Source organism: Periplaneta americana, chromosome 3 (genome assembly GCF_040183065.1).
Source record: "Periplaneta americana isolate PAMFEO1 chromosome 3, P.americana_PAMFEO1_priV1, whole genome shotgun sequence".
Lineage (NCBI taxonomy): Eukaryota > Metazoa > Arthropoda > Insecta > Blattodea > Blattidae > Periplaneta > Periplaneta americana.
In genome coordinates, this window is record NC_091119.1 from 161,085,038 (window position 1) to 161,112,432 (window position 27,395).

A 27,395-nucleotide genomic window follows, 5' to 3' on the forward strand; every position below is an offset into this window, starting at 1 on the left:
GTTCGTAAAAGCCTTATACAATCAGACACTGAGCAATACTTACTTTCTGTGTACTCGTCTCAGCCGGGGAAGGTGTAGTCGGGAGTTAAGGAGAAACCTGCATAACTCAATTGAGTTAATAGCACCCAGACCTGGTACAAATTAATGTTTTAATGGGGTTTCAACCATCAATTTTGCTATCTACTAAATTACTTTTCTTTATGGAGCTTCGTCGGTTTCTCGTCGTACAAAACAATATTAACTGATAGAAGATGTAATCTTTTCCCAGAAAATATGGAAAAGTTACTTGTGTTGTATTGTAACCAGTGACGTTGCTTTCTTGTTATTCTATTCAGTATGTAATATTGATTTACTTAGTTCTGCACTCAAGTAAGGGTTTCAAAATGCTGCAAAATTGTTTTATTATTCAGATTTATTCTTTCTCTTTTGTAACATACAAATATAGACAAATTTATTGACATCTAACCATCTATTTTGTAAATAATTTTGTAAACTGGCTCTAAATGGTTTAATAACGAAGATATTATAGCATTAAATTATTAATTCCTATTTCGAAATAAATTAAATATACCCGCATAATTTTCTCAATATTATTTTAATCATATTTGAGCTTGACATTACTGCACACGACCAACTCCAACGTCAGGGCCGATTATCCGCACAAGGAGTGCGTCGTGTAGTTTCTGGTCAATTGATCCCAGAAGTTCATGGTGTTGTTCAGCAGGTTGTGCTTCACCGTGAGATTGGTGTCGATGTCCAGGTAGGGAAACTTCCTCTGTGTCAGCGGAGGCCACGTGATGTTCTGCAGCAACGGGTCTGCCGCGGGCGTCGGGTTTCTGTAATTAAGAATGGAGTTCATTATATTGGGCTGAATTTTAAAGATCTCGGTTGTTGCCTGGTTTGCTGACATTCTTGATTTAGTGTTATTCCTTTATTTAGCTAAGTTCTAGCGAACACATTGGTAACTAAATTACGTTTCTGGATTCTGTAGAGTAAGTCAGCGCATTTGGGTGGAGCGAATGGGCAGACCTATCAGTGCGGGAGTATATTGCGGGTTGCATCGGCGTAGGGCCTCTAAGGAGTAAGATGCGCGTGGCATCTTAAACTGCATTTGAGTTCAGATAAAAATGATCCCCTCTATGCAGTCGATCGCGCGTTTTAAGTAATGCCTTCCCTCCAGGGCGGTCATTGGACTGTCCCCCTCCACTCACACTTGCGCAAAGGACTTGTTTCGTCTTCTGTACTCTGCAGATTCCAGAAACGGAGTATATGTAGTTTATGTAGCTGTGATTACAACTCTTAATAACTAACTAGTTTGTGTAGCTCATTATGGTCGACGTATTTATAGAATAAATCTTAAATACTGCGATGAGATGAAACTGGTTGCAGATTTGGAAAAGGAAGAAGAGAAAATGATGAAAACTTACTTACTTACTTACTTACTGGCTTTTAAGGAACCCGGAGGTTCATTGCCGCTTTCACATAAGCCCGCCATTGGTCCCTATCCTGAGCAAGATTAATCCATTCTCTATCATCATATCCCACCTCCCTCAAATCCATTTTAATATTATCTTCCCATCTATTCTCGGCCTCCCTAAAGGTCATTTTCCTCCGGCCTTCCAACTAACACACTATATGCATTTCTGGATTCGCCTATACGTGCTACATGCCCTGATCATCTCAAACGTCTGGATTTAATGTTCCTAATTATGTCAGGTGAAGAATACAATGAGTACAGTTCTGTGTTGTGTAACTTTCTCCATTCTCCTGTAACTTCATCCCTCTTAGCCCTAAATATTTTCCTAAGCACCTTATTCTCAAACACCCTTAACCTATGTTCCTTTCTCAAAGTGAGAGTCCAAGTTTCACAACCGAATAAGCAGTCGCGGAGCCGATGAGGGGTGGTCCTCCAGCTTGGGGGTTTGTCGAAGGACTAACAAACCATCACCGTAAAAAAAAAGCTTGTTACGAATCCTTCAAATAAGCCTCGGGTTGGGACTGATTCTCTGGCACGACCACAGCAAAAGAACATGATGAAAAATAAACATAAATTAGCCGTAGGGAATTTACAGCGATCTCATCACATGCGTAGCATAGGCACTCCTTCATACGCAAACATCGGTGTCTTAATTTTTATTGTGCTTGCTGTTTAACTCCATCAGTATTATGGACGCACAATTGATTCATGTGACAATTGATATTACAGCAATATTAGGCCCTAATGTAATGTAATGATTAGAGATTAATCTTTAAAGTTAAGTTATTACGGAGTTTGTGCAATGAGCCAATGACTTGCGTAGTAGTGGCACGAGGTGCTGTACGATGAAAACAGATGACGTTCGCATCAAGGAAAACAAACACACATAGGCTATAAAATAATTCTTTCAAGAGGAGGGCTGTGTTTTGTATTACAAAAAATAAACATAGTGTGACAGCGACGTGAGATTCGAACTCACGACCAGCGTCCCACAAGAAAGCAGATAGCGCGGGCTTCACGGAGCACTGAGGGACAGCGCGCGGCGAGAGGGGAAAGGGCCTACCCGACGAGGGAGAGTGCGCGCGCGCAACTGCTGCGTACGGAAAAGGGGGGTCGGACCCTCCCGACTCTTCGAGAAGTGCGTCGAAGTGGAGATATCCAGATAATTCTCTGCACACCTGTAGAAATTTCTCGCAACTATGATTTCGCTATAAAAGAAGAAACGCCAGCGAACTCGAGCAGTTTCAGTTTTCAGTTATTCAGTCAGCGAGTTAGCCAGAGCAAGCAAGCAAGTCTTGTGTACCGGAGTTCGACTCGAGTGTGCGTCCGCAACTGTATCAGCATCCGAAGGCCTGAGTTCGAGTGCAGTGGACCGCAGTTGGAGTGACCTGAATTCGAGTGCAGTGGACCGCAGTTGGAGGGACCTGAGTTCGAGTACAGTGGACTGTCTCTGAAGGTCTGTGGTTCGAGATACTGTGAACTCGAGTGACTGAGCTAGAAGAACTGTGAACTGAGAACTGATAGTTCTGATTTTGTAAATAGTACTTTGTAAATATTAGTTAAGATTAACAGTTCATTGTTGTTCATACTAGTCCAAGTAAATTGTCATTGTCGTCGGTGGAGTGCTATAACGAATACTGTGTTGAGTGAAAATCCAATTGTTGACGAGAGCGTTTAAGGGGAATTGTAGAAAGGAATTATTGTTGGAAGAATAAAATCCTATTGTTGAGTGGACATAAAATTACATTGGTGTCAGAATCGGGACATTATCGACAATGGAGAACCTACAGCAAATCCTGCAAGCCATCGCGGAAATGAAAGCTGAAATGAAAAAGGACATAAGTGACGTAAAAGCAGAAATGAAAGACGACATGAACAGGCACATCAGTGAGGTTAAGAACGATATAAGTGAAGTGAAAACGGAGATGAAAAGTGACATAAGCGGAGTGAAAGGCGACATAAACGGAGTGAAAGATGACGTCACTACGCAAATTGAAAGCGTTTCAGCCCACGTAGATGGAATTGTCGCCATCGTGAAAGACGAACTCAAAGCCGACCTTGACAACCTAAACAAGAATTTTACAACTATAAACGAGACAGTGACCGAATTGAGACAGGAGGTAGACCATTTCGACGGCAAAATCCGCGATCTCGAGCGTAGTCAAGAGCAGACGAGCGAGTAGCTGGACAAGACGAGTGAGGTGATGGAAAAACACGCCGAGGAAAACAAGCACATACTCACGTTGATGGACCGACATGCTGAAGAAAAACAAGCACATCCTCGCGTTGGTGGATCGCCAGGCTAGAGAACAGAAACAGATAGTTGCCGAGGAGGTTCGACGGGCCATGCAAGAAGCGGCCACAGAGTTGAGGACTCCATATAGTGGCCCTGCGGAACCATCGCCTTCAGCCAGGCATTACAACGTCAAGACGCCGAAGTTCGACGGTACGACGTCTTGGGCGATATTCCGTCGCCAGTTCGAGGCCATCGCAGAGCATAATGGGTGGACGACGGCAGAGAAAACTACTGAGCTGCTGGCCGCGCTTCAGGGACAGGCGTCGGAGATTCTTCACAGCGTTCCAGAAGATGGGACAGTCGCTGAGATAATGGCGGCCCTGGAGGGACGTTATGGTGACCATAAACTTGCGGCAGCATTCAGGACCCAACTAAAAACGAGGGTCCAACAGTCAGGCGAGTCCCTACAAGAATTCGCGATGGCGGTGGAACAACTGGCCCATAAGGCCCTCAGGGGCCTACCTAATGACTTCATCGCTGGAGAGGCGGCCTACACCTTCGGCAGCGGAGTTCGAGACCCGGAAATAAGACAACAGCTACTCTTAGCAGAGCATCGCACCATCAACGCAGCTCTGGCGGCGGCCCTCAGGATGGAGGCAGCCAAGTTGGCGGCGGGAGTCTCAACACCGCACTGGGTCAGGAGCGTCACGGCGACGGATGCTGGGGGGCGCCAACCGAAGCCACCCGAGCGGCAGAGGAGAGGAGCGTCTACCTGCTGGTCCTGTGGCAGACCAGGACATTTCAAAAGGAACTGCGACCGATCTGGCCACAAGCAGGAGAGAGAGGTAGCCGACGTCGAGGAGCGCCAACTGTCAACGGAGCGGCGGAGACGACGGGCGCCCACCTGCTGGTCCTGCGGCAGACCGGGACACCTGAGAAGGGACTGTGACCGATCTGGCCACAAGCAGGAGAGAGAGGTGGCCGATGTCGAGGAGCGCCAACAGTCAACGGAGCGGTGGAGACGACGGACGCCCACCTGCTGGTCCTGCGGGAGACCGGGACACCTAAGGAGGGACTGCGACCGCTCCGGCCACCGGCAGGAGAGAGAGGTGGCTGACACCGAGAGAAACCAACAGTCGCCTGAGCAACGGGGACGACGGGTGCCCACCTGCTGGTCCTGCGGTGAACCTGGGCACTTGCGGAGGAGTTGCGACCGACCTGGCTACAGTCAGGAGAGAGAGGGGGCCGATGCTAGGAGGAGCACGTCGGCGCCATCATCACTGTCCCCTCGGCTCGTCCTGAAACCGGTCGACAGAAGATGCGACGGTGGGCTGATTGCTGAAGGACGGATAAGAGGCCGTCCATGCAGAGTACTGGTGGACACCGGGGCGATGCTCACTATCGCCAGACCAGACGTCGTGCGTGGCCTACCTGGGAGGACGCCGCTGCGCCAATACGCGCTATGGACTGCCTCAAAAAAGAGCTTGCCCATCCAGAGAGAGGTCTTCCTGGACCTGACCTTGGGGAAGAGGAAACTGGAGATGTGGGTGTTCGTCGCCAACATCACCGAGGACGTCGTCCTGGGACTCGACGCCATGCGGATACTCGATGCGACGGTGGACGTCCGGCACCGTATACTCCGTCTTGGTCGGGATGAAGTGTTCCTGATGGACGCCGAAGACCAACCCGTGGCCAGCGAGCTCTCCTTGGAGGGCCAAGGGGAAAAGCAAGATGGCGCCCACGCAGTACGAGTATCGCTGCCCAGCCAAGCCAAGGATGGGGTGGCGCCACCATAAGGAGGGAGCAGCCGGAGGACCCTAAACGTTGGACCGACTAGCAGCCTACCAAGGGACTGCCCGAGACGAGCAGTCCTAAGGAGGGAGCAATGTGACAGCGACGTGAGATTCGAACTCACGACCAGCGTCCTACAAGAAAGCAGATCGCGCTGGCTTCACGGAGCACTGAGGGACGGCGCGCGGCGAGAGGGGAAAGGGCCTACCCGACGAGGAAGAGTGCGCGCGCGCAACTGCTGCGTACGGAAAAGGGGGGTCGGACCCTCCCGACTCTTCGAGAAGTGCATCGAAGTGGAGATATCCAGATAATTCTCTGCACACCTGTAGAAATTTCTCGCAACTATGATTTCGCTATGAAAGAAGAAACGCCAGCGAACTCGAGCAGTTTCAGTTTTCAGTTATTCAGTCAGCGAGTAAGCCAGAGCAAGCAAGCCAGTCTTGTGTACCGGAGTTCGACTCGAGTGTGCGTCCGCAACTGTATCAGCATCCGAAGGCCTGAGTTCGAGTGCAGTGGACCGCAGTTGGAGGGACCTGAGTTCGAGTACAGTGGACTGTCTCTGAAGGTCTGTGGTTCGAGATACTGTGAACTCGAGTGACTGAGCTAGAAGAACTGTGAACTGAGAACTGATAGTTCTGATTTTGTAAATAGTGCTTTGTAAATATTAGTTAAGATTAACAGTTCATTTTTGTTCATACTAGTCCAAGTAAATTGTCATTGTCGTCGGTGGAGTGCTATAACGAATACTGTGTTGAGTGAAAATCCAATTGTTGACGAGAGCGTTTAAGGGGAATTGTAGAAAGGAATTATTGTTGGAAGAATAAAATCCTATTGTTGAGTGGAAATAAAATTACAATAGTTTTGCTGTAAACTTTCAACTAAAATGTTACTGTTTCACAGGCACTACTCTTACAGTCTTACTAATAAACCGTGTATAGTTTTTATACGAGACTTATGCAGAGTTGAGACAGAAAACTTTACTAATAAACCGTGAATAAGCTATGGACGTATAAACAGGCTGTAGCTATACATTGGGAATTGCTTTGCGGTAGTTATATACGCGAAACCCCTTGTTTAAGCGTTGTATATAGGGGAAAAAATGGCCGCCCCTCTAACAGCTGTTCGTATCGACTGTCATTTTATGATGATGGTTACCTTGTAACCACAGAAGAACAAACCAAAGATCATAGAATTATTAGAATAATATTGCTGTAGCTTGTACTCTTTGACCAAAATGTAGTGTGGTAATCGATTAGAGCCAGTTGTACTATCGATATTTAACATTCCACACTAGAGCGCTCTGCCGGATGCAATAGAGAACCTCAGATATTCTATTACCTTTCGTAACGAAGTAATGACGAAACTATGACGTAGCTGTGTAACAGCTGTACTGTTATACACGACGTATATAGTGATTATTAGTAAGGAATTTACACACGACTTATAAACGAGGTACTCATTGTATAAGTATAAGACAGTTAAACGTCTGTATGTAGAGTTTTTATTAGTAAGACCGTTAATGAAACGTTTAAGTCTAAATTACAATAATCTTTGTTGTAAAATTTTAACTTAAAATACCGGTACAACAGTAACACAGGCACTGCTCTTAATGAAATTTTTAAGCCTGTATTACAATAATCATTGCTATAAAATTTTAAATTAAATGTTATTGTGTCATAAGTACACCTCTTAATCAAGTGTATAAGCCTAATATTGCAATAGTCTTTGCTGTAAGATTTCAATTTATATTGTTAGTGAGTCATAGGTACATTTCCTCCTTATATCATGCACTTCTACAAGTCCTTGAAGGTACACAGGTACACATCTTGTTAATTTTTGCTTTCAAATGACGTAGTTTTGTTAAAAATGTCTATTCTATCTAGTACAGGTACTGTCATAGAACACTGTTGATTATTTTATCTTCTACAGAACTCTTGGAACTACACTCACTGTCCAACACCTTGACAAAGAAGTGCATGATAGCAAATGCGTCATGGCTGCATCATGGCGTTAAGCGTTAAAGCCATATGAGTCCGGGACTGATATGGTTTTCAAAGAACTCAGTATTTTAAGATTTTATATAATGCTTAGTAATGTTCGGACTCATGTTGTTTTGACTGGAAATGATGGGTGTATCCATAGTGCTTCCTATAGGACCAGTAACTCATTTTCGTAAAAATGTGGGCTCATGTGGTTTTACAAATGAAAGATTCGATTTATCGACAGAGTCGTTGCCCAGGGTGCTCTATGCTAGACCTGCTACGAAATGAGATGATGATGTAGATTTGTTGGAATGCCTCAGGGGAACCGGAGCTCCCGAAGAAGGCCCTGTGTTACCTGAACCACGGGCTTGCCCAACACAGATTGTAAGTCGGCGATATTCCGCTGATCGAACCCGGGTCCGTAGGATTATAAATCCAACACTCTAGACCAGTCATGTCAATTGATGCCCATAGGAGCAAGCGCGCGCTTTAGAGCTCAGGAGAGCCTGAGCGCTTTACCCGGAAAGGAAAGAGACAGATGAAAGTAAGCCTATATGTCGCTTGGTCGAGCTATATACCTACAGGGATGGCCAGCACTGATTCAATAGATAAAGGGAAGAGAACTTATTAAAACTGTATCCATGTTAATTTTTAGATTTATCTGAGAAGTATAAGTGCATTATAAGAATGTAAGTTTTAATTTTAATGCTCATTTTCCACAAGTTTGATTTTTTATTCAAAAGAAATATTTTCTCAACTTTTCCTATAGAAAAGTGAAATTTTCAGGTATAGGCCTATTTATTTAGTAGCCTTACAGAATATTTTTGTAAATCTAATATATCGTAAATACGTATTCCTGAAGATAGCTTATTGAAAATTTTGAAAATATTCGCATGGAAATTGTTTGTAAGGAAATGAATTAACAAAGCAACTACTGTTACATCATAAGCAAAAGATACGTGCCCATATGTTGTAAAAATGTCAGATCTATAGCTTCAGCACATTTCGAGAAAATAATTTAATACTCTGATGATAGGAAGTTGCTCACCAATATCACCTTAAAAGCATAATGCGATGGGAGTTTTCTTATGAAATATTAGTTACACTTAAAACATATACAGCACCTAGGTAACTTTGCTTTGTAATATAATATTGTTTTGATTAGTTTATTGATTACTTTTATAAGGCTAAAGGTACCATCAATATAATTCCAATTTATCATGTCATACTCAATCTCTCTCTCTTCCCCCCCCCCCCAAGATATCACTTTCTTTATGAATGATGTTTCATCCATTTAGTACAGTATAATTATACTACTATGGAATTTCTGTGAATATTCCTTCTTGACTCTTTATTATGTTATTAAGATTTAAAACACAAGTGCAATATTAAGAAATTGGTATTAGTACTTTTGTTTTACAGACAATATAGATAATATCAAACAGAAAGAAGCCATATAAAAATAACGACATAAAATTTCACGTTCCGTTTGAAGTTTGTGCACCACTGTTTTCTTAACCCAACAGGCTGCTTATTCATATACACAACCCTTCCCCTTTCCATACTTAGCGCTTCATGCCCGCGCACGACGTTAAGGTCAGAAAAATGCGCTTGCTTTGACATCACTGCTCTAGACACTAGACCACCTGGCGGCTGAATAGACAACTTCAATGTTCGTATTTGCTTCACCTTATCCTCATCGGAAATTATCTTAAACGAATGAAAGAGTTTTAAAACATACTCACCCGGTTTTAACAAAGTTAGTCCATAGCCTTACTAATCTCCTTGAAACTTCCACCTCTGGGGTCCCTGGTAGAAATGTCTTGTTCGAGAATGTTGATGTGTAAAGATATGCCAACTCATCAGCGTGGGCAGCACCTAGAATTGATTTTGAAATATTAGTATGTACACTTACTGTACATAACCATAATTCTGTTAAATGATACGTTTAATAGATTTGTTATTGCTTCTTTCAATATTAATTTTGTAACCAGTGCTTTTCTTCTGGAGGAAAAGGTGAATATTATGTTATATTAGACGGAGAGATGATTACTGTGCAGAGCACGGGATTTTTTTTTTTTTTTTTTTCGCTTTTAACCTCCTTTTCGTCCAACTTCAAGAGTTTCAAGGCCTAGACGAGCTCGAAGAAAATTTATGTTAAAACAATTATTAACGCATTTCTCGGTTCCATGATGAAAAATATGTGCCGGAACGTCTATCTGGCGAGTTCCGCCAGAAACAAAAGCATGATGTATGTTTAAAATATCCTTAATAAAATGGAGCCACCGGCGTAGCTCAGTCGGCTCAGACGCTTGCCTGCCGATCCGGAGTTGCGTGGGTTCGAATTTCGCTTGAGCTGATTACTTGGTTGGGTTTTTCCGAGGTTTTCCCCAGCCGTAAGGCGAATGTCAGATAATAATATATGGAGAATCCTCGGCCTCATCTGGCCAAATAGTCCACACCTGTGGAGTAACGGTTAGTGCGTCTGGCTGCGAAATCAGGTGACCCGGGTTCGATTCCCGGTCGGGGCGAGTTACCTGGTTGAAGTTTTTCTGGGGTTTTCCCTCAACCCACTATGAGCAAATGCTGGGTAACTTTTGGTGCTGAACCCGGGACTCATTTCACCGGAATTATATTTCTCTGTGTAGAGTACGATTATTTAGTCCTGACAATTGCCGACAAAGTGCGCCTGGGTTAGGCGAGTCCAAGTTACGCCAAGGGATGTTCAGGTTATTCTGTCGCCTGCAGTCAGAGCGATCGGATGTCACGCATGCGGTATAGCGTTGTGTTTCCAGTACAGTTAAGCTGCACTGCATTCCTTACCGACCGCTCTCCCTTATCTCTACACCGAAACTCTCGCCACTACTCCTATTACTTCCTCTCTTTCGCGTCGCTGAGTTGTCAGGACTAAATAATTGGTCTGTAAATCACTATAGGAAGTTACTACTAAACTCAAGTACAATTCCGGAAATAAAAAGTGGCCGGCCGTGATTCTTTAATTTACCGCCAAACGGTACAATTATAAGCATAAATTCAACATGCATAAAATAATAGAAATTAAAGCTACTGTACTCCAACCAGGAGAAAGTCTCAGGGGAATGAGACGCAGCGGAGTAATGCTGTGATGGATGTTGATGTCATAAGGTCACACACGTGGGTACACGCATCTCCATTGGCTAACTCTCAAAGTACAAACGATACATACTTATACTACCCTAGTTACAAAATTAGATCACGGTTAATCTCCTGGTCTTTTAAATCCCTCCATACAGGAAATAACATATGCAGGAGAGCGCATGTTTTTAAACTGACGTTATAACGGTAATATTATCTATCTACTTCGCTCCAATAGTAAGCACATTCCTTTCACGGTTAATCTCCTGGTTGGAAAACAGTAATCTTGATATGATACACAAGAACATGCATCATAATCAAGATTTAGAATTTTGAAAAGCTACATTTGTTTGCTTTGCTTTCGAGCTCTGAAATTGTTGCTTGCCGTTTAACTCCATGTTGTTCTTCAGTTGTTTTTGAAAGGTAGTTTTCCTTTGCGGGTACGTGTTGATTAGATTTTATGTGTTTTTTCCAATACATCTCTTTTCTCCCCAAAACAACCTCTTATTACACAATTTTCATATTAAAATATTTGAATCGCTTACACAAAACTGCTCACTTTATAGCTTTTCGCTCGTTGTTTAATAGTGATTTTGTCTCTGCTCATGTGCATGCAGTTTGTGTGCAACTTACAAAAATGGAACAGAACAGAGAAACTAATAAGAAATAATATTACTTTCAATGCTACTGCCTACCTGGTATGTCACTGCCTCCATACTTGGCCTTGTAGATGTTCATGTAACCATAGAATGAGAATTGATACACATAAATAGGACTTGTCGACTTGGCTGCCTGTAGCTTAATAGTGCAGTACACATCTTTTGTCACCACGACTTCGGAATACAACTGTAAATTATGATAATAATAAATGATTAATAATAAGTTTTGGTTTATATCAAATATACAGGGACATCATGCAGATGACGTTCAATTATACATTTCCGCCAGTCCTGATAGACTAAGTGAGTATTAATAGACTCAATAAAGATCTCGAATCCGTTTCATCTTGATCTCAACAATTCGGACTTAACTTAAATACAGATAAATCACAGGCTATCTTATTTTCGAATAAAAGATTAATCCCCGATATTAATAAGCTCAACCTTCCTCCTGTGACTCTGAATAAAGCGATCATTCCATTCAGTTCAACTGTAAAAAACCTGGGAGTTCATTTTGAATCTAACCTTACCTGGGACACGCACATCAAACACACATGCAAGAAAGTATTTTCCACTCTTCACTCATTAAAAAGATTGTACCACTATCCAGCTAAATTAAAGCAGATTCTTGTACAGACTCTTATTATGCCTCATTTCGATTATTGTGACGCTTTATTCAGTGATCTCGGGGTGGATTTATCCCAGAAACTGCAACGTGTTCATAATGCGTGTTCGTTTCATTTGTAATGTCCGCTACTACGATCACATTTCGCCTTCTTTCGATAAATTATTGTGGCTCAGGTTAAATGAGAGGAGAAAGTTACATTCCCTTTCTCTCTTATACCGAATTTTGCACACGTCTACTCCCTCTTACTTATCTGTCCGATTCCACAGTCTTTCTCGGTATCATAACTTAAATACTCGGTCACAATATGACAACACGCTAGAAATACCACTCCACACATCATCTATTTATTCTTCGTCTTTCACTGTTGCTACTTCTCGTCACTGGAATTCTCTGCCGCCTGAAGTCAAGGGCTGCCGAACTTTAATTTCCTTTAAATGTAAATTAGAAAAGTATCTTATGATGAGTTGCCAGACCTAACGTGTTGCAAATGTGTTCCACTGTATTTATTATTTTTTTTTTAATTTTTATTATCTAAATCGTGTTTATTTATCACTTAACGCCAATATGTATCCCACTGTGTTGTTGTTTTTTATTATTAATCTATTTTTTGTACATTTTATTCAATTGTCGGTTTCTGATTTAATTATGTAAGTCCCACTTAATTGTAATCTAATATTAATATGTATACTAATGTGTTTATTTTATTTTTTTTACTGTGTACATTTTTCTTTTTTTATTGAATTATCGGCTTCTGTTTTTATGTAATTCTCATTCGATTCTAACAAATTAATATGTATTTCACTATGTTTATTTTTATTTTATGAGGTAAATTTTATGTAACTACCTCTTTTGATCTCATTATGTAATCAGTATGTAATTACTTAATTCTGATCAAGTTTTATGATCAACTGTGTAAGCAAGTTTTAATCCTGATTGAGTGTAAGAGAAGGCCTTAAGGCCTTAACTCTGCCAGGTTAAATAAAGCCAGTATTATTATTATTATTATTATTATTATTATTATTATTATTATTATTTTATTTTTACTTCAATTTCAATTGTACCTGATTTTTTTAATGTACTTCACTCCCACCCCTTCTACTAATGAAGTTCAACCGTCCTCCACACAGATCCAAGACCGCATATACAGCCATAGTAGCATTACGGTCACAGTAAACAGTACGTCCCAAAAGTATGTTCGCGTTTTCCAGTGACGAAAGAGCTTTCAATATTGAAACATTTTCGGACAGGTACTGTTGTCCATTTGCCTACGTCGCATCCCGGTTTCCCCCACCAGGTTTTATTCGCCAGCTATTGGCTGGGCTGTCTTAGCTCTTTTCTGAAAACATTAATTTCTGTTAGGAATTGGACGTCTACGTAATATTATACAACTATTTAAAATAATTTAAATGAAAGAGTCTTGTTATGTAATTAACTGTCACGTGATTTCTTCCCTTTCTACAACCCCCCCCCCAGCGCTTTATGGTATGTGAAGGAGCTACCTTTACCTTTATTAGTATCCATTTCAACTCCTACTTCATCTCACAATTTCACAATAAGATATGGGCTTTGGTGGTCGGGTTGAGCCTGATTTCAAAATGTGTAAACATTGATTATCCTACCGATAAATTGTTTTTAGAATTTAAAGCCTTGTAAATCTATCAAATTCATATCAATGCTTTATTAAATTTGATATATAAAAATCACACATATTTCATGTCATATACTCACAAACAAAACTAAAAACATGAATACAATATGTCTTTTTGGAATCCAGGTGTTTAGTGTTTAGCGAGCATTGCTTTCAACCAAAGTACTAACATCTGTCCTAGAATTTATAACAAATTAATAAACAAATACGCACATCTATTTATCTCCAACAGTTTGAAATTCAAAAATGTATGTAAGCAATTTGTTATGAGTAATGATTAATTTTTAGATGTTATTATGTTGTAATTTATGCGTCTACATTTATTATGTATCGAATCCTCCCCTGAGCACGAGAACACTTCCTTTTAGGGGAATGATAGAATGTTGCAAATTTATAATTTCTTTGTATTGTATTTTTCTGACAATAAACATTATTATTATTGTTATTTATTATTATTATTATTATTATTATTATTATTATTATTATTATTATTATTATTATTATTATTATTATTATTGTACGAAATGGAACTATAAAAATTGGAGATTTATCCTTCGAAGAGGTGGAAAAATTCAAATATCTTGGAGCAACAGTAACAAATATAAATGACACTCGGGAGGGAATTAAACGCAGAATAAATATGGGAAATGCCTGTTACTATTCGGTTGAGAAGCTTTTGTCATCTAGTCTGCTGTCAAAAAATCTGAAAGTTAGAATTTATAAAATACTTATGTTACCAGTTGTTCTGTATGGATGTGAAACTTGGACTCTCACTTTGAGGGAGGAACAGAGTTTAAGGGTGTTTGAGAATAAGGTTCTTAGGAAAATATTTGGGGCTGAGAGGGATGAAGTTACAGGAGAATGGAGAAAGTTACATAACGCAGAACTGCACGCATTGTATTCTTCACCTGACATTATTAGGAGCATTAAATCCAGACGTTTGAGATGAACAGGGCATGTAGCACGTATGGGCGAATCCAGAAATGCATACAGAGTGTTAGTTGGGAGACCGGAGGGAATAAGACCTTTGGGGAGGCCGAGACGTAGATGGGAGGATAATATTAAAATGGATTTGAGGGAGGTGGGATATGATGGTAGGGACTGGATTAATCTTGCTCAGGATAGGGACCAATGGCGGGCTTATGTGAGGGCGGGAATGAGCCTCCGGGTTCCTTAAAGTTAGCTAGTGGGGTTTAAAAAGGGCGCGTCAACATCTGTGGCTATTTGCGCCCTTATCTAAAATGCTTTAAAGGCAGAGACATAATACAATAATCAGAATGCTTAAAAGAACTAAAAAAACTCCATTTTGAATCTTGCGTACACCACTTTTAACACTTGAATATAATTAATTGATGAACTAGTGGACTTACTCGTGTTAAATATGAAATATCTGTCCGGCTTACAGCTGCTTCAGTGCTTCACGCACCATCATCAGAGCCTACTAGATCTCCTACACACACAACCCAAGAACCAAAAACTAAACACACTGGAACAATATGAAATATACAAACACACTAAAACACATCCCGATCAAATCCTCAACACACAGATCAATTTCAGTACACACACACTATTCGACTCCACGTTTCAACACCTTCCAACGATAAAACACACCCTCCTAACAGGCAGAGAAGTTCGAGATGACGCCGCGATCTAGTAGGCTCTGATGATGGTGCGTAAAGCACTGAAACAGCTGTAAGCCGGACAGGTATTTCATATTTAACACGAGTAAGTCCACTAGTTCATCAATTAACTAAAAAACGTTGTCACGATTAAGGTTCCTTAAAAGCCATAAGTAAGTAAGTATTATTATTATTATTATTATTATTATTATTATTAGTATTATTATTATTATTATTATTATTATTATTATTATTATTATTATTGTTAGAAATTAATCTTTCCCAATCTATTATACGTGCCGAAATGACGAGCAGTAGGCATTTAGCACGTGGGGAAGTTCTACGGACTCGCAGGACGCAGCAGTAAAGACATTTAGGTCGCTGATAGCTGGAAAAATGAGGTGATTCATTCTACGAGCTACCAATGGGCTAACAGGCTACGTAGCAGTCGACCGACCAGACCTCCATTGCTTAACGTTCGGGCATTCCTTCCGTCTAAGTAACCAGTCAGGCTACGAACTGCCAACCAGGCTCCGTCTTGCACGTATCCTTAGGAACTTTGTATAAAAACATTGCTTTCAGGTTGAGTGTAACCAGGCATATAGATCTATTGCACTAGCATATTATGCTCTGTTCATATAAACAACTCACAATATATCTGCAACTATGGGTGGATGATTTTAGTCGCTACATTACAATAACAAGCACAGTAGAGAAGCACTTTCACTATTTCCTAACGTTCGCAGTGGAGTTGTGTAATTTAATACGCGGTTTTCAACGTGACAGAAATTAAATCCTCGAATCACAAGATGTTGAATGCAGTACTTCAAGAATATGCTGGTGATCGTAGTAAGAAGTAGAGAAACATTTTACTGGAAATTATGTAATGTAGGCATTTAATCTATAACACGAAAAGTAGTTCAGGAACGCTGTGCTATGAAAAAACACGCGGAACACCTCTCTTTACATGGAAAAAACAGTAATGAACAAAAACCGTCTTCTCCAAAACCTAATTCTTCTCCATTATATATAATGTTGGTATGTATCAATATCCCTTTAAACAATTATTGAATTGACTGTAACTTAACAATCATTCTACTGTAGTTCAATTGTGGAAATGACTGAAGCCGTGGAATATTGTTATAATATATACTAATCCAACTATTCTGAAATTTCTTTCATTTATATTTTACGTGAAACTAAACCGATTAGACTAATTAATAGTAACTATCTGTGAATAAACGAGTCCTTCCAGGAGAAGTATAAATGAGCCGTTCAGAGCAAAAGCGGTGTAAGTTAAAATTGGATAATGAGGTTTAAAGTAAAAATTCTGTAAAATACAGCGCAAAGTAACAATTAACATGTCGTTCTTGCTATCCACTGACCACTAATAGTTTAAATAAATTGAATATTAATTGCTACATTGCGCTGTATTTTACAGAATGTTTACTTTAACCCTCATTACCCATTCTTGACTTACACCACTTCTGCTCTGAACGGCTCAAACATTCCATTACCTACTACTGAAAAGCTTTTTTCTTTTTTGTAGATTTTACAATCGAATTTTATGATATTAATTTCATGAATAACATAACTAACACGCCCCAAAAATTACACATTTATTTAAAAAAAAAAAATACGTCGATATTAACCGCCGCGTGATCCGATTTAAGGAATGCTCAGCGGAAAGTGTACCTCTGCGCCACAGCACGTATGGTCGTTGTTCCGGCAATAACTCCTATGCGGCATATTTATCAATTTTCAGATTTTTTCTTTATTAAATAACTTAAATAGTTATACAGAAAATAACAAAATCTCCTATATGTAATTATACAGGGACATCATTTTATTTTTACTTGCATTTTTATTGTACCTGCATTTCTGAATGTACTTCACTCTCACACCTTCACTAATGTCCTTGCTCCCGTCAGACACACAAACTTACGGCCGCTGTTGCATTCGAAGTCTTCAAGCAGTGAAGTAAACACTGCAGTGTATAGTGTGTTTCATAAATATGATTGCGTTTTCTATAGAAGAAAGAACCTATATTAATAATATCGTACTAAAAAATTATATTCAAGAAACGATAAATTCAATTTCCGAGAATATGCTTCAAGATGATTTTAATAATATGCGTACTGAATTGAAGCCTGCACTGTAATGAACGGCAACCATTTTCAGCAACTTGTTTAAAAATTCAGATTAGCATTTTTTGAATTGAGATGGCTAGAAGCAAAGGAATGCTAGTGACATTTGTAATAACATGAGTTAAGTGCATCCAGTGTAAGCAAAAGTATCTAAAATTTTAGTGGCAAAGAGTTATTTTAATCGCATCACACATTAAAATTTAAATAAAAATTTCACCGATTTTACGAAAGCTTAAATATTTAAATCCCATTTTCTCAAAAGTAATTTTAGTGCACTTACAGCTCTTTACTTATAACCCCCTCAATTTAAATGCACTCTCTATATTGTATGCTAACATCAATAATTAATATGCTAAATAAAGTAGACATTACATAACGAACATAGCCGCCTGAAAAGTTGAGTTTTTGAAAAAAAATGTTACTGCTCTACTGTATTTTGATAAATTCCGTAAAAGTGATGATCAAACTGAAAATCGTAATATCGTATTTCCCTACAACATAAATGTATACACTACTTTTCTCTCCTCCTATACCTAGTAAAATGATTTGTTTACATATTGCACTAGTAACATCAAACCCCTGTAATGGAAGGAGGCAACAGTGTTTCCGAGTATAGCCAGGTTAATGTTAAAAATGTTGGTAAAAATAAAGTGATGTCCCCGTATTTCTTTCCTTCGAAAATGTAAGAATAAATGTGTTTTTTCTTCCTACTGAAAATTTTCATATTTTGCACATAGGAATTATTGCAGGAACAACGACGATATAATGTGCAGCCTCTTGTCTTGAGCAAAGGAAAGTTTTTGCGGCATCTTTCGTAGGTAATTGGAGGTCTCCGATTGAAAGCGCTCGAACAACCGCTTTGGAGACTCCTAGTCAATACGCAGCACTGATGAAGCGGATACGTATCAATGAAACGTTGGGTGTTTCTACAGGCACATCATTTTCTTTTTACTAACATTTTTAATATTAACCTGGCTATACCTTTGGATCAATTATTGAGACCCGGAAACACCGTTTGCTACCCCCTTCCACGACTGGAGTTCGAAGAAAAGTAGTTCATCCATTTACGTAAACTAGGAAATATCACACTTTGAGTTTGATAATTTTCATTAGGTTTTTGCTTAATCAAAATACAGTACAGTATTAATAATGAGTGTTTTTACTCACGAACTGACCTGTCCATGCGGACGTATTCATTATGCAGTGTATATTATACTGTCTACAGCACATTAGTGTACACTATACAGAATGAAGTTAAATTGAAAAATAATCATAGTATGGATATTTAAATACATTTTTTGAAAATGGTGGCTGTTCATTTCGATACAGGCTTCAGTTCTAATGTGCATGTCATCGCACTATAGACTATTGTACGTAATTCCAATTACCAGGTTCGTACTTTGTATCAGTAACTCATGTTGAAATAATTCTGTACCTACTCTATAAAAGAGTACCTTACGTACTATAAATTCAATCTTCACTTCTGCCCGATCCGAAAAGATAAAATTACTAAAATATGCTATCTACTTCCGTCCAAGTGGTTATGTTGCAGTGTCGTAGAAAGGGAGGAAATCACGTGACAGTTAATTACTTAACGAGGCCCTTTTATTTAAGTTATTTTAAACAATTTTATGGGTATAATATTACGTAGACGTCCAATTCCTGACAGAAATTAATGTTCTCAGAAAAGAGCTAAGACAGCCCAGCCACTAGCCTTTACGGTTGCGGGTTCGATCCCGGGCCAGGTCGATGGCATTTAAGTGTGCTTAAATGCGACAGGCTCATGTCAGTAGATTTACTGGCATGTAAAAGAACTCCTGCGGGACAAAATTCCGGCACATCCGGCGACGCTGATATAACTCTGCAGTTGCGAGCGTCGTTAAATAAAACATAACATTAACTAGCCTTTACATAGAGGTGAATAGAAGCAGGTGGGGGAAACCGGGATGCGACGTAGGCAAATGGACGACAGTGCCTGTGCGAAAATATGATTCAATATTGAAAGCTCTTTCGTCACTCGAAGACGCGAACATATTTTTGGAACGTACTGTTTACTAGATAGATAGATAGATAGATAAGTGCATTTATTGATGCATAATAAATTATACAAACTCATGTACACAAAATCCTTTGCACGAGCTCATACGGCCATTCGTGCTGTAACTATGCACAGTTTGAATCTTCAAAACGAAAATAATACCTACTAATAATAAAATAGTGAAACAACAGTTATTATTATTACTACCGTTATCATTGATTACCACTATTATAACTAATCTAACTTTATACCAAATTTCACAAAAATAATACAAATAAAATAAAAGGGAGATATGAAAAACAGACACGCACAGTGTCACACACACACACACACACACACACAAACACACACACACACACACACATATATATATATATATATATACAGTATAAACAATTCAGTTTCTTGTTGAAGCTGCACCAAATAATCCAAATAATAAATATAAAGGTAATACAGTATATAAATAAAAACACACACACGCAATAAAATACAAAAGACACAGTAAAAAAAAAAAACATTATCCCCTAATTCTATCATTTACTCAATGTTAATATTACTCATTGCAACACTAATAAATCTTTCCCTTATTGAATCTGTGTGGAGGACGGTTGAACTTCATTAGTAGAAGGGGTGGGAGTGAAATACATTCAAAAACTCAGGTACAATAAAAATTGAAGTAAAGATAAAATGATGTCCCTGTACATGTATGGTGCGGTAAAAAGGCCAGATTTCTAGGATTTCGTTTCTATTTAATGAAATAATATATTGCACTAAAAATTCAGTGGCTCCTAAAATGCGTAATAAACTGCTCTACTATTTCCTTAATATATAGAGTAAACATTCCTGACCAAGATAATTATCTCCATTACAATAGAGTAAGTCTTTCATCTTTGCAGATAATTGACATTAGTAGCAGTAGGGATATTTATGACAGTACTTACATCTAAAAGTTGAAGTAAAGTTGGATTCGTTGAACCCCCGAAGTAAAATTCTCTGAGCTTGGCCGCAGCTTCTGGAACTCTGGGATCACTCTCCTCCATACCAAATTCATCCATGATTATTGACTCTGTTACATTTTGGACATCCCCCCGAAGAAAATCTTCTTGTATGACTTTGGGAAAAGAAATCACAGCATGAATTATCAGTTTTCTTACCCATAAAATAATCTGTATCTGAACTGTACAAAATTTCTTGCAAGAATAAAATGGCAAGTTGATCTTAAACAAATATAATTTATTTTATATTTAAAAATTATCTAATATTGCTCCTGGATAATCATCACGAGAAAAATTATAATTGTAGAAGAGAAACTGCAGAGATTTGGACGGTTCTGTGGCGCAGTAAAATGAAAAGACTAGTTAGTTCGTAAGGAGATGACGTCATGCCATCGTAACACTTCCCGATATTCATCATTCACCGTTTCAATTGCTCGTCATTGGAACTCCCTACTTCATACTTTAAGGGGCTGTCCGACATTAAACTACTTTCGAAAGTCGGTTGTCAAATAGACTGCTTAGACCGTGATTTTTTTAAATATAATTTTTCGAATATACCATTTTTATTTTCAATATATTCATTTTCTGTATTATTTTAATAATTACTTCGATTCACATTACTGTAACTATTTGACTCTCAGAATTACAAGTAACTAAACTTGTATTCATTTTGCTCATTATTGATATTATTATCATTATTATTATTATGATTATTATTATTATTATTATTATTATTATTATTATTATTATTATTATTATTATTATTATTATTATCAGGGCCCGGATAGTTATGTACTAAAAATCAGTAAAATATGTACAGTAGTGGCAAAAAACCGGCCCGAACCTTGTAGCTTATTTCAGAGCCTTGTTCACTCCAGAGCACGATAGACTGATAGTTAAGATTTTACCTGGGAAGTAAACTTTTTTTTTGTTCCTTATTCAGATTTATTCCCAATACTTTTCGATAGCTGGTAAAATTCATGTTCTGGGAATAATAAGTTAATTAAGTAGTAAAATATCGTTGCAATCGAAAAGTGTTGGGAATAAATTTGAATAAGGAACAAAAAAAGTTTCCTTCCCAGGCAGGATTCGAACCACGAAAGTCTTAATTATCAGTCTATCGTGCTCTGGAGTGAACAAGGCTCTGAAACCAGCTACAAGGGTTGGTTCGGGGTTTTTTTGCCACTACTGTACATATATATGTATTTAAAAATCCTGAAATATGTAATAAAACCATTAAATACCAAGAAATATGTAACATAATATCAGAATTTCTCTACATTTTCTTGAAATATGTTGTTGATAGGCTACCTACAGAATCACATGTCTTAACACATACTACAGGGACATCATTTTATTTTTACTTCAATTTTTATTGTACCTGAGTTTTTGAATGTAGGCTACTTCACTCCCACCCCCTCTACTAAAGCTTCCAACCGTTCTCCACACAGAACCAAGCGTATACAGTCAAAGTCGCCTTACGGTCATAGTAAACACAAACCGTACTGAGTGACTATAGTACATTCCAGAAATATGTTCGCGATTCCCACTGACGAAAGAGCTTTCAATATTGAATCAAATTTTCGCACAGGGATTGTCGTCCGATTGCCTTTGTCGCATGCCGGTTTCCCCCACCCGCTTCTGCTCGCCCCTCTATAAAGGCTGGGCTGTCTTAGCTTTTTTCTGAAAAAAATAATTTCTGTTAGGAATTGGACGTCTACGTAATATTATACAACTGTTTAAAATTACTTAAATAAAAGAGCCTTGTCAATTCATTAACTGTCACGTAATTTCCCTCCTTTCTACGACCCTGCGACATGTCTGAGTATGTCTGAGTAATTTTATCCTTTCGGATCGGGCAGAAGTGAAGATTGAATTTACAGTACGTAAGGTACTCTTTTATAGAGTAAGTACAGAATTATTTCAACATGAGTTACTAGTACGAGGGACGAAACTGATAATTGGAATTAGGTACGATAGTCTATAGTGTGATAATATGCAAGAAAGAACTGAAGCCTGTATCGAAATAAACGGCCACCATTTTCAAAATAGTGTTTAAATATCCATATTATGATTATTTTTCAATTTAACTTCATTCTCTGTATTGTACGCTAATATTCTGTATAATGTACACTGCATAATTGAATACGTCCGAATGGATAGCTCAGTTCGTGAGTAAATACACTTATTGTTAATACAGTACTGTATTTTGATTAAACAAAAATCTAATGAAAATTATCGAACTCAAAATCGCGATATTTCCTAGTTTACGTAAATGGATGAAGTACTTTTCTTCCCTCCTATACCTAGTAAAGTGATTTGTTTGTATTTTACGCCAGTATCATCGCACTCCAGTCGTGGAAGGGGGTAGCGAACGGTGTTTCCGGTTCTCTAAAGGTATACTTACTTACTTACTTACTTACTTACTTACTTACTTACTTACAAATGGCTTTTAAGGAACCCGAAGGTTCATTGCCGCCCTCACATAAGCCCGCCAGCGGTCCCTATCCTGTGCAAGATTAATCCAGTCTCTACCATCATATCCCACCTCCCTCAAATCCATTTTAATATTATCCTCCCATCTACGTCTCGGCCTCCCTACAGGTCTTTTTCCCTCCGGTCTCCTAACTAACATTCTATATGCATTTCTGGATTCGCCCATACGTGCTACATGCCCTGCCCATCTCAAACGTCTGGATTTAATGTTCCTAATTATGTCAGGTGAAGAATACAATGCGTGCAGTTCTGCGTTGTGTAACTTTCTCCATTCTCCTGTAACTTCATCCCGCTTAGCCCCAAATATTTTCCTAAGCACCTTATTCTCAAACACCCTTAACCTATGTTCCTCTCTCAGAGTGAGAGTCCAAGTTTCACAACCATACAGAACAACCGGTAATATAACTGTTTTATAAATTCTAACTTTCAGATTTTTGGACAGCAGACTGGATGATAAGAGCTTCTCAACCGAATAATAACACGCATTTCCCATATTTATTCTGCGTTTAATTTCCTCCCGAGTGTCATTTATATTTGTTACTGTTGCTCCAAGATATTTGAATTTTTCCACTTCTTCGAAGGATAAATCTCCAGTTTTTATTTTTCCATTTCGTACAATATTCTGGTCACGAGACATAATCATACACTTTGTCTTTTCGGGATTTACTTCCAAACCGATCGCTTTACTTACTTCAAATCAAATTTCCGTGTTTTCCCTAATGGTTTGTGGATTTTCTCCTAACATATTCACGTCATCCGCATAGACAAGAAGCTGATGTAACCCGTTCAATTCCAAACCCTGCCTGTTATCCTGAACTTTCCTAATGACATATTCTAAAGCGAAGTTAAAAAGTAAAGGTGATAGTGCATCTCTCTGTTTTAGCCCGCAGTGAATTGGAAAAGCATCAGATAGAAACTGGCCTATACGGACTCTGCTGTATGTTCTCTAAAGGTATAGCCAGGTTAATATTAAAATTGTTAGTAAAAATAAAATGATGTCCCTGTACAACTAGGTATAATAATCTGGAGGTGTAGGCCTATGTAAATAACTCAAAAATTGAATATTATATATTGCTGTTAATTTTACAAATGACGATCCCCATAACAATATGGAACAAACATGTACGCTTGTTTCTGCAGCATTACATATCGAATACATATGCACAAAGTTATCAAGAGTACGAGCATTCTTGACCAAACCGTCACTCCACCATCTCCAAATGGTGACCTCTCGGAAATACAGCATTACGAAAATCGTTCCCCTCTCCTTCTCCAAATTCTTTCACGTTTATCAAGTGAGCGTAGATTGAAACGGGACTCGTCTGTAAACAGAACACAGCTCCACTGTTCATTTCTCCAGGCTCTATGATCCTGTGCAAAACGCAATCTTTCGACGCGATGCATCCTGAGTAATCTGGGACCAGTTGCAGGTTTAGCTGATATCAGTCCACTTGCTTTCAGCCTTCTTCTAACTGTTTTGGCCGATATTGGACGCCCATGCATGTCAACAAACCGTAGGGCTACTATTGTAACTGGCAGGTTGCGCTCCATAAGAACTGATAACACCATGCGCCTGTCTTCATTTTGAGTTGAGCATCGCGGACGACCCGAACCTGGTTTCCTGGTGTTTTCTTGTATCTCTCTAAAATGTTTTAGGGCATCCTGAATGATACTTTTAGGCAGGTATGCTCAAAATTGTAAAAGCGCCGATTACACGGATGATGCTGCACTGCATAACACACGCAGGGTACGAACTGGGCTCCGCAACTACATTGCAGCACCGCCCGTGGCATCGCTCTCACTGATAATAAACTGAATTTGAAAAAGGAAATATTCAGTTACTACATTATTTATTATATTTTATACACTTATGATACTATTATATCATAAATAATGTTATTTTCATATTCCACATTCAACTTGTGTAGGTCTATTCTTTTCTGCAAGTAATTGGAAATCTATTTCCAACAAATTTACTGCAATGCACAAAAGATTCTCATCTGTTAATCGGGAACTATGTTTGGATTTTTGGATTTAGCAGCCTTCATTCTCGAAAATAATTGTTTGCACACATATTTCGAGTGACAGCGAATAAGCTCATCTTGGGATATTTCGTTTTGTTCATTTTTTAATACTTCTATGCTTGGAAAGTCATATTCTCCGCATTTAGTTCTGAATTCTACGTGACTTTGTAAATCAATTAACTCGTCCTGGAACTGCACTCTCACGGATTGTACTAAATTTGCTATGAAAGGATTAACAAAAAGATTAATATCACTTTCCATACGTCTAAAATCATTAAATCTATGTTCTGTGAATTCACATTTGAGCTGTTCCAGTACAGAGATGTAATTAACTACAGTATATTTCGTTCAGGCACCATAGATTTCTTTACAAGTTCACCATCCGTGAAGGGTTTTTAGTGCCTTAGCTAATTCCCAACATATTATATAACTTGCCCCAAAATTTAGACTCTGAATTGTTCGACTCTCTTCATTGTTTGGCCTATCATGAAGTGCTTTCAATTCTTGAAACTGTAGTGCACGTTGCACCCGTGAAAAATTATTTTATCATAACACGTATTTCTGTTGGAATAAAATCAGCACAATAACAACAATTGAAGTAGTAGTAATAATAATAATAATAATAATAATAATAATAATAATAATAATAATAATAATAATGTTGATATATGAATACATATTACAGAAAACAGCTTCCCTGTCACTTCGGCATGTTCTGAATGGCAGAGCGTATAATGTTTTATGTTGCTCAGTAGTATTCCTGACAGTGCCTTACAACATTGTAAACACTTTACGTTTTCACAACAAAAATAGTATTTCTCCCAGACTGTACGGAATGATCGTTTGCTTACAGAAGGTTTTGACTGTGTCATTGTCCCGCACTGTTCGTACGTTACTAAGTACTTGAACTGCCTTCCGCAGTCATCCGTCGAGCTTCGAACGAGGAACAGCACGCTCTACATTCGAAGGTTGTGATTACGGAACGTAATCGGGAGTCAGAGAATGAGCATACCTGCTTTTAGGCATAATATTATTCACGACATCTGCGATGTAACATACACTGCGTCCATTTAGAGCAGCGATGGGGAAAAGTAGCACAGTGTGTTCCCTTCCCCTCAATCATAGTTGAACCCCTCCCACTGCTAGCTAGCAGACTACTCATTCCTGTATCTGTTTCCGTCCACATCGCGACCACTCTGTCACAACAAGTCTGCGAGTATCAGTGATGGAGTCATGTCCCACAGCAAAGTAAAAAGATGGTACATTTACGAAGACGAATGGGAATATAATACTTTTATGTTGCAAATCAAGATTTCAGGTATAACTCCCTGTAAAGTTGATTTGAATAATTTCGAGGGAAAAATTGTTCCGGAGCCGGGTATCGAACCCGGGACCTTTGGTTTAACGTACCAACGCTCTACCACTGAGCTACCCGGGAACTCTAACCGACACCGATCCAATTTTTCCCTCTATATCCACAGACCTCAAAGGGGGCTGACAACCGTCAAGCAACCAACTTCGAGTGCACACTAACTCCGTGTGACTTAAATTGTGGTTTTCTGTTAACGAACAGTGAGTGACGTGTATTATGCAAATCAAGATTTCAGGTATAACTCCCTGTAAAGTTGATTTGAATAATTTCGAGGGAAAAATTGTTCCGGAGCCGGGTATCGAACCCGGGACCTTTGGTTTAACGTACCAACGCTCTACCACACTTTATACTTTTATGTTCCTCGAAATAACAAAGCGTTGTGTTTGTTGTGCAACAAGGAGGTATTCTGCTCCTTGTTTAGTGTGTTCCTGTATTTTAAATCCTTCCATGAACATAATTATAGTGAGAAGAATTTGGCAGATAAATATTTGAATTTGTATTTATATCGTGGTGACATTGTTATAACAGTAATCCTGTTATTACAGTATCGTGACGGTTTTGTGTAGTCGTTTTACAGATTAAAAGCTAATTTATGCCCTTCTTTTAAAATAGGGCCATCCCGCAATAATAAATTCGAAGAATTAAAACATTAATTATAAACCAGCTTCAGTTTGTTTAGCAACAAACATACTTCGTGTTAGTTATCTTTTCTCAAAACATATAGCAGAGTAATTTAGGTGTTCTCGGAAGGGAGTAACAACTTGGGCCCCAGGTTTTATAACACAATAATAGCTAAATTCCTAAACATACAATTTCCTAATGCTCTTTAATTTAAAAAAATCAATTAAAAATTGCTGTTAACAGAGAAAATGTGAAGTTCAATTATTGTGATATCTGTGTTTCTTTCTTCTTATTCTTCTTCCTCTTCTTCTTCTTCTTCTTCTTCTTCACTTTTTACTCCATTATTTAATAAAATGTCTTAACAATATGTGGAATGCTACCTGAGCATGAGTATGTAACTTACTCTTTCTCGGGGTGCTAGAGAGTTTTTATATTAAAAAATTAGTATGTATCTCAGTTCTGGCAATAAATTATTATTATTATTATTATTATTATTATTATTATTATTATTATTATTATTATTGTTTCTTTTGTAACATTATTTA

General features: G+C 38.6%; 1 protein-coding gene across 2 annotated transcripts in view; it reads right to left on the bottom strand.

The window, feature by feature from the left end:
- Nucleotides 1–394: 394 nt before the first annotated feature.
- Nucleotides 395–27,395, bottom strand: part of LOC138696777 (juvenile hormone esterase-like) — a 68,041-nt gene continuing 41,040 nt past the window's right edge. For both annotated transcript variants that reach the window (XM_069822173.1, XM_069822174.1), the window contains exons 8-11: nt 20,284–20,453; nt 11,296–11,446; nt 9,232–9,364; nt 395–836 (exon numbers count right to left, since the gene is read on the bottom strand). In XM_069822173.1, coding sequence (XP_069678274.1) covers nt 653–836; nt 9,232–9,364; nt 11,296–11,446; nt 20,284–20,453 — 638 coding nt within the window. In that variant the 3' untranslated portion in view covers nt 395–652. The remainder of the gene's footprint in view (nt 837–9,231; nt 9,365–11,295; nt 11,447–20,283; nt 20,454–27,395) is intronic.